The sequence below is a fragment of the Mobula hypostoma genome, chromosome 26, assembly GCF_963921235.1.
Source record: "Mobula hypostoma chromosome 26, sMobHyp1.1, whole genome shotgun sequence".
Taxonomy (NCBI): Eukaryota; Metazoa; Chordata; class Chondrichthyes; order Myliobatiformes; family Myliobatidae; genus Mobula; species Mobula hypostoma.
Window position 1 is genome coordinate 25,746,973 of NC_086122.1, and position 12,128 is coordinate 25,759,100.

The 12,128-nt window shown below is 42.6% G+C and overlaps 1 protein-coding gene across 1 annotated transcript in view; it reads left to right on the plus strand.

Annotated features, from left to right (window-relative positions):
- LOC134338141 (bone morphogenetic protein 7-like) overlaps positions 1 to 12,128 on the plus strand; it is a 77,905-nt gene that overhangs the window by 44,562 nt on the left and 21,215 nt on the right. The window contains exon 2 of the mRNA XM_063033729.1: positions 6,897 to 7,089. Coding sequence (XP_062889799.1) covers positions 6,897 to 7,089 — 193 coding nt within the window. The remainder of the gene's footprint in view (positions 1 to 6,896; positions 7,090 to 12,128) is intronic.

Here is a 12,128-nt window from a genome sequence, read left to right on the forward strand (position 1 = left end):
GGGTAAAAAGCTTGCAGTTCTCTTAAGTCATCGTCAGGAAATCTATTAACCAAGTGTCTACACACATGTTGAATGAATCAAACAATAGGCACTGTATTGACATCAGAACTGATAGATGCAAACAGACCTTTCACTTTGTCATTCAGCATCACCAGGATACTGTGGCCGTAAATTGTTAATCTGATTTCCTGCTGAGTTCCTCCAGCATTTTGTGTGTGTGTGTGTGTGTGTGTGTGTGTGTGTGTGTAGCTTGTTAATTTTTTCTTTTGCATACTGCAGTGCTTCAATTGTATTCAGACAGATTTATTGAAGCAATTTGTAAAGAGATGTCAATTCTACTAGAACATTGTTAAGGGCAGTTAATGCTACTTGGAGATGTTCTTTCAAATGTTGGCATCCCCCCAGTTTTGGAAGATGAAGGGTCTCGGCCCAAAACGTCAACTGTTTATTTCCTTCCTGAGAAGCTGCCTGTCTTGTTGAGCTACCCACATTTGGTGGGTGTTGCTCACAATTAGCAAATAATCATGAGGTTGATTAATTCTATCTGGAGAAGAGCCAGCTATATGGTTGTGGCTGGATTCTATTTAAAGTATTGCAAATGAATGCAAGCATGATTTATATCTGTAATTCTCAATTTTGACCCATATCAACTGACAGAACCTCACTGCAGCCTCATGCCCTGTCTGTTTCTGGGAGGTAGATCCAAAAACAGTCAGATCAAATATCATCCTGTCTTCAGAATAAAGCACTTGGTTTTGAAAATCATGAAATCAATAACCTTTTTATTCCTAAAGCACACCCTGTTTTTTTTTGCCCTTTAATTAATTCCTTCTTTCTAAGAGTTTATTTTTAAAGGTTGACCATTCCTATAATTATGCCTCTAGGTTTCGTTCTGGTTTGTGAATTCACCCGCCCTCCCTTTGCTTTTAAAGAAGGAAATTAGATCAGTGGAAGGTGAGGTTACTGCATTGTGGAACATGATGGCTGCAGTAAATCAAAGTATTTTATCATTCCTTCATCAAACTGTTCACTGCCCCAAAATGTTCTGTTTTGTAATTCCAAAATATAAAACTAATTGAAAGAAAAAACATGGAGCATGTCTATTTCATTCTTACTTTACAGAGGTGTGCACTTATGCCATGGTGACGTGATGACGTACGCCATTCACATACTTTTACAGATAACCCATACTTAATTATGTAAACAACAAAGAATGCTTAACCAAACAGTATACTTATGATTATGATTATGAGGACACGCAGTCCCCTTTTATTGTCATTTAGTAATGCATGCATTAAGAAATGATAAAAATGTTTTTCCAGAATAATATCACGAAAACACATGACAAACTGACTTAAAAACTAACAAAATCCACATAACTATAACATATAGTTACAACAGTTCAAACAATACCGTAATTTGATAAGAACAGACCATGGCACAGTAAAAATCTCAAAGTCTCTCGAAAGTCCCATCATCTCACGCAGACGGTAAACCTCCAGCGCCGCCAACTTGCCGATGCAGCATCCCGGAAGCATCCGACCACAGTCCGAGTCCGTCCGAAAACTCCGAGCCTCCGACCACCTCCCGACACCGATGCACCGAGCACCATCTCTGCCGAGCGCTTCGGTCCCGGCCCCGGCAACAGGCAATAGGCAAAGCCGAGGATTTGGGGCCTTTATTCTTCCGATATTCATTTGGAACAGCTGCGTGTGCAATATACTTATGATATTACTGAAGTATTAAATACACAACACTCCTCTCTGCTCTATAAAGTCCAACTCCATATAGAATACATCTCAACTCAAAGATGTAACATATTGCTCTCTGGTCATCTTACACACACACACACACACACGCACAATACCATATAATACAACTACTCTATAGGCATCCGCAGCACAGTAAATTTTAAATTGTCCTATTCAGGTCTAAAGACTTAATCACTGCGGAGGATTCCTTACTTTTATAGGATAATGTTTTTCTTGACAAGGGGGTGTGGGAGGGTCACTCTGCTAGGCAGGGGAGACCCGTGGCTGTGAGACAATCTCAGGTTCTGTGGCCTTCTCCGTGGTGGCTGTAAGAATCGCCAGTGGGACTGCAGGAAGTGGTTCTGACAGCTCTGGACATGTCTGCATCATGAACAGCGCATAGCAACCTGCTCAACCTGCTGACCTATCCCGGGCCACCCAGACAAAGCTCCGAGCCAAAGCCTTAAGTTTGACCATGCCTAGATGACTAGCATGTAGGTCCTCCAATACTTTAGCTCTCAGCATTGATGTTACAACAATTCTCAATCCCAACCAAGGGCAGGTTCATCCCAGTGCTGGTAAAAATAAGGGAACTGGGATATCTTGCATATTCCAGCCACTTTGGGTTGCCATGCAGACCTGAGACAGTGTGGGGTCTTTTCTGGTTTTCCACTGGATTATCTCTGCTGTAGTAGGCAGGCACTCAATTTGCATTAGGGAGAATATATCAAAAGGAGTGTCCTCTGTTGTAAATTTTTCAAGTACTTTCTCTTCCAAGGGTAAACAGGACAGTCCATCAGCATTTCCATGATTAGTTGTCATCTTGAATTTGATCTTGTAAATGTGAAACAAAGCCCATCTCTGCATTTGTTCTGCTGCTGTTAGTGGAACACGCTTCTGTGGACTGAAAACAGACACTAGTGGGTGATGATTGGTAATAAGGGTGAACTCTCTCCCATTCGGGTACCGGTTGAAACATTTTGTACACAAAACCAGACTCAAGGCCCCTCTGTCAACCTGAGTATAAATTTTTATCTGCAGCGGGAAGGGGACTTGATGCAAAGGCTACGGGGCGTTCACTTCCATCACTCATGACAAGTGACATGACGGTACCTGCTGTATATCATATAGTGAGGTGTCACAGTCAAGATTCACTGGAGAATGTGGATCATAATGTGTGAGCACAGATCTGACGTCACCATTTCCTTCGTCTTTTGGAGAGCCACCTCACACTGCTTTGTCCATTGGCCATTTCTTCCTAATTCTGTAGTAATGAGTTCAAGGGGTGGAGCACAGCAGCCAGAACACTGCTTTGAACACTGCTGTGACGTTTTCCAGTACTTACCCTAATTCGCTTTCAGCTGACTCTATTGTAGAGGATGTGGCACGCAAATGGTGGATGGATATCCAATCAAGTTGTAGTTAATCTCAGCCACTGACAGCCCCACAATGCTGGCCTCCTGCTTTTACCACATATGCCCAATATGGGTTGTTGGTTGTTGTATTTCACTGTCATTCCCACAGGAGTTATTTTTTTTCTCCAGTTTAACTTCTTAGTGGGATATGTGCAGGCTTCAGTTCAGTATCTTCAAATTCCATTCATACTCATTTTGTAAAATGACTGAAACAGCTGAGTCAGTGCCCTATTACATTTTAATCAATTTGCTGTTCACTTCTGGTGTAAACCGTATTGCTTATCTATTATCTTAACTCTTCCTTCAGTTAGTCCTGACGAAGGGTCTTGGCCTGAAACGTCGACTGCACCTCCTCCTAGAGATGCTGCCTGGCCTGCTGCGTTCACCAGCAACATTTATGTGTGTTGCTTGAATTTCCAGCATCTGCAGAATTCCTGTTGTTTGCTTATCTATTGTTCGTTTTCACGTTGTAAATGTCCTGTGTCACTCTCATCATTACCGGGTGTTCATCAACAGCATGCAGATTAGTGCTCTTTTTGAAACTGCAACTTGACTTTTTATCTTCCCTGTGCAGTCCATTTCTGTTTGTCTGCCCGACACACTCCGCATGCATCCTACTTTGTTGCATTTTCTGCATTGGTCTGGTGTGTGTGAGCCCCTGCCACAATGGTATCGCAATTTATTTGGGTGGGCAGGCTTTGGCTTGATGCTGCAATTTTGTTCATTCCTGACTGCAACTCCATTGCATCTCTGACTGCTGTTTCCATTCATGCAGCAATTTCAGCTGCTCTTTTAGATGTGAGCTTTTGTTTCATTTAGGAGACATTTTTGAATGCTTTCTTGAAAGATTCCACAAACTGAATGATCTCTCAGTGCATCATTAAGCCCATCACTGAACTGACAATGCTCAGATAATCTCATCAATTTAGCCGCGAAAGCTGAAATGGACCCCCTTGCCTTTTGATCCCACTTATGCAACCGGACACACTCTGCAATCAGGTCTAAATGTTCCTGCATTATATTTATGATATTATCAAAGCTTATTTTGTCTACTTTAGTAGGAGCAGCCAAACTTCGAAGCAAACTATTTGCTCTTCCACCAATTGCACTCAGCAAATCTGACACTCATTTCTCATTGGTTATTCCATTTACTATAAAATACTGCTCAATTCGCTCAGTATGTATAACCCAGTTATCTGCTGTGCAATTGAACATGTCTATCTTTCCAATGTAGCTAGCCATTTCTGTTTTTTTTTATATTTTAGATTGTTATCACCCAGTACTTACTGTTTATGAACCCCTGACTTTTGTCCATTTTCTGTTTTTTTACACTCAACCGTCTTTCTATTCTCCTTCCAAAGAGAAAAACATGCCATGCTTTTTTTTAAACTTGTTCATCTCTTTCTCCTCTTCCAAAGAAAATAATGTGCTCCACTTTTTTTTAACTCAAACATCTCTCTATGTTTCAACAGTTAGGTAGACATCTCAGGTTCATTTTAAAACTTCCTTGTTGCCACTATTATGATTTTTAGCTCCAAAACATAAAACTAGTTGAAAGTAAAATATAGCCAGAGATAACATGTCTACTTCATTCTTACTTTACAGAGGCGCAGACTTATGACGTGGTGACGTGATGACGTATGCCATTCACATATTTTTACATATAAACTGTAATGAATTATCTAAACAATGAAGAATGCTCAATCAAACAATATATTTCCAATACTATTCAACTATTACTGAACTATTAAATACACAACACAAAATATTACAGTATCAAGTCACAGTGGGCTGCTTATAAAATAAAAAACTACATGAAGTTTTGCTTGTATATCAGGAGTGGCACTCCAATAAATAACAGATCATTTGACAATTGACAATTATTGTGTTCCAAGTTCAAAGTACATTTATTTTCGAAGTATGTATACCTTGAGATTTGTCTCCTTACAGGCAGCCACAGAACAAGAAACTCAAAAGAACCCATTTGGGGATAAAAACAACAAACATTGAGTGTTATCAAGATTCAAATTTACTTATCATGCATACATTGAAACATAGAGTGAAATGCTTCTTTGCGTTAACAACCAACACACCCAAGGGGGTGGTAGAGACACCAACATAACATGCCTGTTACGTTCAGCAGAACAACACAGAACACAACAAGCAACAAAATAACAACAGCAAAATAAGCCCCGTTCCTCCCTCCCACCCATATACGCATGCACGTATGCACAGTACTGTGCTCCAACCACAGTACAGTCCAGAGAGAAAAAAAACAACATTTCCTAGGAGCATATTATGTTCTGCAGTTCAAGTTCAATGAAACAGTAATCCTAAAACTGACTTTGTGTGGCTTTGTATTAATGGTTAAGGCAATATATTAATAAAATCGGGTTTACGTCCTACTTATTCATTGGATTAATGCAAAGGACTATCAGAGTCAGAATCAGAATCAGGTTTATTATCGCCAGCATGTGACGTAGAATTTGTTAACTTAGCAGCAGCGGTTCAATGCTATACATCATCTAGCATAGAGAGAAAAATAGTAATAATAATAAATAAAATAAAACATAATAATAAATAAACAAGTAATTCAATTACATATATTGAATAGATTATTTTAAAATGTGCAAAAACAGAAATACTGTATATTGAAAAAAGTGAGGTAGTGTCCAAAGCTTCAAAGTCCATTTAGGAATAGGATGGCAGAGGGGAAGAAGCTGTTCCTGAATCACTGAATGTGTGCCTTCAGGCTTCTGTATCTCCTACCTGAAGGTACCAGTGAGAAAAGGGTGCTGGAGGTCTTTAATAATGGACGCTGCCTTTCTGAGACATTGCTCCCTAAAGATGTTCTGGGTACTTTGTAGGCTGGTGCTCAAGATGGAACTGACCAGATTTACAACCCTCTGCAGCTTCTTTCGGTCCTGTGCAGTAGCCCCTCCATACCAGATGGTGATGCAAAACTGTCTGTGGGAAAATCTGTCCTGTTGAATGATAGCAACAGACTGCTGATCTATTTCCCTCCCTGTATGGAAGATCATTGACTCCTTGTTACCTTTCCGAGCATGGGCCTCAAATGTGTTCACGAAACCTATTCCCCTCCTCCAATAACCATAGCCCATCCAAAAGGTTGGAGGAAGAAGTCCTCGACAGTAACCGGTGATTACGTTGATTTCATCTAATCATGTAAACAGGTTAAAGACTAATTTACAGCAGAGTTTATAACTTTCCTGAAATTGGGAATAGAAGTATGGAGTCAATCATTTGTTTGGTCAAAATCATTGTGCGCTGGAATGAGCCAACAGTTCAACCAGCGGAGACGTTCGCTCCAGCCTGGCCTGGTCTTCACCTGACTTACATACCAGTGGGATTCGCAGATTCAGATTTATTATCACTCATTTAGGAGGTGTAAAGTTTTTTGTTTTGTGGCAGCAAAGTCACTCTTTGGATAAGTTTTGACAAGGAGACATGCCCCCTTGAACTTCCATCGCTTAAGGAACATATCATGTACTGTAATTTAAATTGTGAAGTCTATGCCATTTTTTGTTGGTGTTGATGACAGACTGTTCTCGATTATCCTCCTTGTATAGAACATGGATTTCATTTGGGAGCAGGTTCCAAATGGAAACACTCCCATCACATCTGGTTCCCAAACCTGGAATGTCATGGATGAAGGAATTGCAAGCCAAGCATATGTATTCATTGACTCTCTTTGTTGTTGTTTTGACAGTGGAACACAATGAAGATGCTTTTCACCATGAGGCACTGTGGAAAGAATTTAAGTTTGATTTAACTCAGATCCCTCAAGGTGAAATGGTAACTGCAGCAGAGTTTAGGATCTACAAGAGAGCAAATGAGAGTTTTCATGGAAACATGACTCTTCACATCACAATTTACCAGGTGCTGCAGGAGTTCAAGGACAGGTTAGTGCATATTCAAAGCGCCAATGCAGTCATGTCATCTACTGTTTACAGAAATGGGAATATGTTCTCCATCATCCCCCTGCCTCATCCCATTCTCTAATCCTCCAGGAAGAAAAAACCTGGTAGCATCTTCTAAACATTTTTCTCTTTATTTCTTCTCTGCAGAGGTAGTTTCCACAATGGTTCAATGGTTTCATTTAATATCAGAGAACGCATACAGTATACAACCTGAAATTCTTACTCTTCACAGACATCCACGAAGCAGAAGAATTTTCAGGTACTAAGTATTCACGTGTTAATCTAGCCCAGTGGTTCCAAACCTTCTTTATGCCATGGACCATTACCATTAAGCAAGGGGTCTGTGGTGCCTAGGTTGGGAACCCCTGGTCTAGACAGTAATTGCTGGGTTTGTTAACATTATCCCACAGTGTAAAGCAGCTGGTAATCAACAGACTGCATTGTTTACACTATCTAAGAATAAAGATAAATATCTGGAGAGGAGACAACAGGTTGATGACTCTATTATCCAAGTATATTACAGCACAGTTCAAAGTTACTTGCTTTGGCACATCAAAGTGGTGTGACTAGTACAGCTACTGCCTCACAACTCCAATGACCTGGACTCAAACCTGACTTCCGCTGCTGTCTTTGTGGAATCTGCATGCTCCCTTGTTTCTTTTTATGTCCAACAGACATGCCAGTAGATGAAATGGTTATTATAAATTGCCGTTGGTGTAGGTGGGTGATAGGGTTTCTGGGAATGCGGGGGAGAACAGGTTAAAGGGGAAATTGATGGAAGGGATGGGATGGCTCTTCAAGTTGACTTAGACTTGATGGGCCGAGTGGCTTCCTGTGGTGTAAGGGAACATGGAGATGTGGATATATTAGCAGACTATTCAATCAGGAGGAGCATCACAGTTGAGTCTGATCTTGTTCTCCCCTGCTGCAGCAGCAGTACAATGCAATACATGATAATAGAGAGAAAAAAACTGTCAATTACGATATACGTATATACTTTAGAAAGTTAAATTAAGTAAGCAGTGCAAAAAGAGAAAAAAGGTAGTGAGGTGGTGTTCATGGGTTCGATGTCCTTTCAGAAATCTGATGGTGGAGGGAAGAAGCTATTGCTGCATCATTGAGTGTGTGTCTTCACAGACATCCCACCCTGCAAAAACTCATTTCAGGGAGGTAGCACCATCAATTTGCGGGAGACTTCCGGGAGAGATGGGATGTCTGCAATAGAGTAGCTCCTTAGCTGCTAGCCAGCTAGTTTAAATAACGTTAGCTATGAACGAATGACACCTGTTAAACTCACCTCAACACGTCTTTTACAGTCTTAACCCACCGTGGGCAATAGAAAAGTCACTGTTGCAAACAGTGCAGCAAGCAACACTGTCATTATTTTTGACCCCTATTAGGCAGGGGTACACTTTAGTCTTGTCTGGGGTGACGTACGTTTTATTTTTTTTTTGGAACACTCTGCCATGACGCGCTCTCGCTCGCGCTCTCTCTCTCTCGTGGTCACTCGCGTGCTCTCGCTCTCGCTCGCGCACTCTCTCTCTCGTGGTCACTCGCGCTCTCTCTCTCTCATGGTCACTCGCGTGCTCTCGCTCTCGCTCGCGCTCTCTCTCTCTCTCTCTCTCTCGTGGTCACTCGCGTGCTCTCGCTTTCTTGCTCGCTCGCTCTCTCTCCCACGCGCGCTCTCTCTTGCTTTTCTCTCACTCGCTCTCAAAAAGATTGATTTCCGTGATATTGTATATAATTTGCGGGCATCAGGGAGCCACTATTAATGTGCGGGAGACTCCCGGAAGTTCCGGGAGAGGTGGGATGTCTGTCTTCAGGCCCCTGTACCTCCTTCCTGGTGGTAGCATTGCGAGGAGGCATATCCCGCGTGATGGGGGTCCTTAATAATGGGTGTCACCTTTTTGAAGCACTGCTCCTTAGAGATGTCCCGGTGCCGGAGAGGCTAGTGCCCATGATGGGTCTAATTGAGTTCACAACCTCCTGCAGCTTACTTCAATACCACCCATCAGAGCTATTCGCACAAACTGCCTTCTTAATGGCATCAATGGAAACAGACCAAACTCTGATTTTAGTATGACCGGCACGAGCTGATTCAAATTCACTGGAGATAGGGGCTGAGATCATTCTGGTAAAAAGATGTTCAGGAACATCATTGCTTGTTTGCTGTTGAGCCATTAAGGTATCCCACAAGAATAAGTTTTATAAATTGGTATACTGTCTCACCACCGTATATTCTCATAGGGTTAGATCATGCTGTCTCGTACTGTGCAGAATTGGCATCTGTGTCCCCACCTTCCCTGACTAACCTGGGCCAGATGCTGATGGGTGATCTCACTGATCTTCCATACCTGGGAGCCAGGCTCAACGAAACCTCAGCAATGAGTAGGCCTCGGGGAATATAACTCTGAGGCCTGGCCCTGGAATGCTCTGGCAGTCTTTGACAAAAGATAAAACTAAGGTTCTTCAGAACTTTTCAGAATTTTTAAATGTCAATAATATCAAGAAAAATATTAAAATTATTAAAACAAACAGAACAATTAAAGAAATAATCACAAATCAATGGAGTTGTTAATCTGGAATATGGAAAAATAATTGAAAGCGAACGCTACCATTTCCCATTTCCCAGACTGGGAATCCCCTTTGAAATGAATGGGGTCTCTGAACCAGTGGCAGGCGTAGTGGGAGAGCTGGGTCCTCTTGCGTAGTGCAGAGGTGTCCCAGCAAGCCTGAACCTTGCTACAACTCCTTGTAGAATCCAGTGCCAAGGCAGCATTTGCCCCTCATCAACGCCCAGGCTTAAAGTGGGTCTGTAGAGTTCTGGGACTTAGCCGGCTGGCAATGGCTGCAAAGGGGCGGTTGCCTTTGGAAGCACCCAGTCCAGCCAGCACAGCTTGGCATAGTTGTTCCCTGAAACTTGCATGGCCTGTTGGTCACACCAGAACAACCAACAATGAAGTGGCAGAGAACGAATCACAGGAAGGAAATGGTCGGGCAAGGAAAGAACAGTTTATTCATAGGCAGACAGTTCAAATGAAAGGATGCCAGCTTAGCTCAACAGCGTTCACGCTGGAAGTCCCTGATATTAGCAATCAAACCGGAATATATTTAGCAAAACACGCAGAATGAAAAGTCGTAGCATCATTTTATCTTTAAATGATTTAGACATAGATCACTTTTCAAGTGCACAATGTTAGAATCACACAGCCAGCAGTTAAGGAAAAGTTTTATTAGTATTTAGGGCGGGGCTGTTATTTACTGTTCTTGGTAAATTGGTTTCCTCCTAGACCCAACAGCCCATTAACTGAAAATCGCACTTCCTGGGTAGAGTGAGGAGCTGAGATAAAATCACAAGATCAAAGGGTGTTGTGTGAGGCAGTTTATTGGTTCCTGCTGACAGCTTGTCTGCCAGGCTGATAGTTCACGTCGCAGGGATGCCTCGCCCCTGGACGTGCTGTCCGGACTCTAGCTAGCTTGCTGCTCAATTGGCTTGCAATTTATTTACTTCTTTTTGTTTAGCGATACGGCATTGAGAGCCCTTCCAGCCCTTTGAGCTCCACCGCCCCGGACGAACCGGATAAACCCAAACATAATCTGGATGGTGGGGGTCCTTAATGATGGACTGTTTGAGGCACCACTCCTTGAAAATGTCCTGGACGCCATAGAGTCTAGTGCCCATGATGGAGCTGGCTAAGTTTACAACTTTCTACAGCTTATTTCGATCCTGCACGGTGCCCCCCACCCATACCAGACAGTGATGAAGCCAGTTAAAATGCCCTCAATGATACATCTGCAGAAACTTGCAAGCATCTTTGGTGGCATACCATTCTTGGTGCACCTGGCCTCCATAAGGCAGGGCATTGAGTATAAAAGATGGGAGGTCAAAATGCCCTTGTACAGGGACTCTAGTCAGGCTGCACTGGGATTATTGTGTTCAGCTTTGGTTGCTCTGCTACAGGGGGAGAAAAAAGTTTGAGGGATTAGTTTTAAGGAGAGGTTAAACAGGCTAGGCCTTTATTCCTTGGAGCATAAGAAGACATGAGAGGTGAACTGATAGAAGTGTATAAAATAATGAAGGGCATAGGGAAGGTGAATGCTCTCAATCATTTTCCCAGAGCTGGGGAGCCAAGAACGAGAAGGTGAAAGGGGAGTGATTTAATGAAAACGTGACAGAAAGGGCGGTATCTATGTGGAGTCAGCTGCCAGAGGAAGTGGGTTGACGCAGGTACAATAGCAACTTTCAACAGACAGTTGGACAGGAGATGGACTGGAAAAGTTTCAAAGGTCACGGGCCAAATGCTGGCAACTGGGACTCCTTAGATGGGAATTGTGGTCAGCAGGACCATTTAGGCTGCAGGGCTTGTTTCCAGGCTGTGTACAACTCTGAGACTTTATGAGTCTGATTCTGCACTTATGCCGGTCGAACGATTCTGATTAGCAGCAATCTCACGGTGCCCATAAGTCTGTAAGACCATAAGACATAGGAGCAGAATTAGCCCCATTTGGACTTTCAAGTCTACTCCACCATTCTATCATGGCTGATAGATTTTCCCTCTCAATCCCACTCCTCTGCCTTATCCCCGTCACCTTTCATGCCCTGACCAATCAAGAGCCTATCAAACTCTTCTTGAAATATACCCAGGACAGCCATCTGCGGCAATGAATTCCACAGACTCACTGCACTCCGGCCAAAGAAATTCGTCCTCATCTCTGTTCTAAAGGCGTGTCCTTCTATTCTGAGTCTGTGCCCTCTATTCCTAGACTCTCCCACTATTTGAAACATCCTCTCCACGTCCACTCCAGGGGATTCCAACTTGGGATCAATGGACACCTTGCTTAGTGGTATAGGCCCATGACATAAAAAAGGTTGGGATTTCCCGTTCTCGGCCTTTCAATATTCAGTAGGTTTACAAATTCTGGCCCAGAGCCATCAAATGCTCCTCATACCCTTTCAGTCCCGTGATCATTTTCATAAACCTCCTCTGGATCCTCTCCAATGCCAGCACATCCTTCCTTAG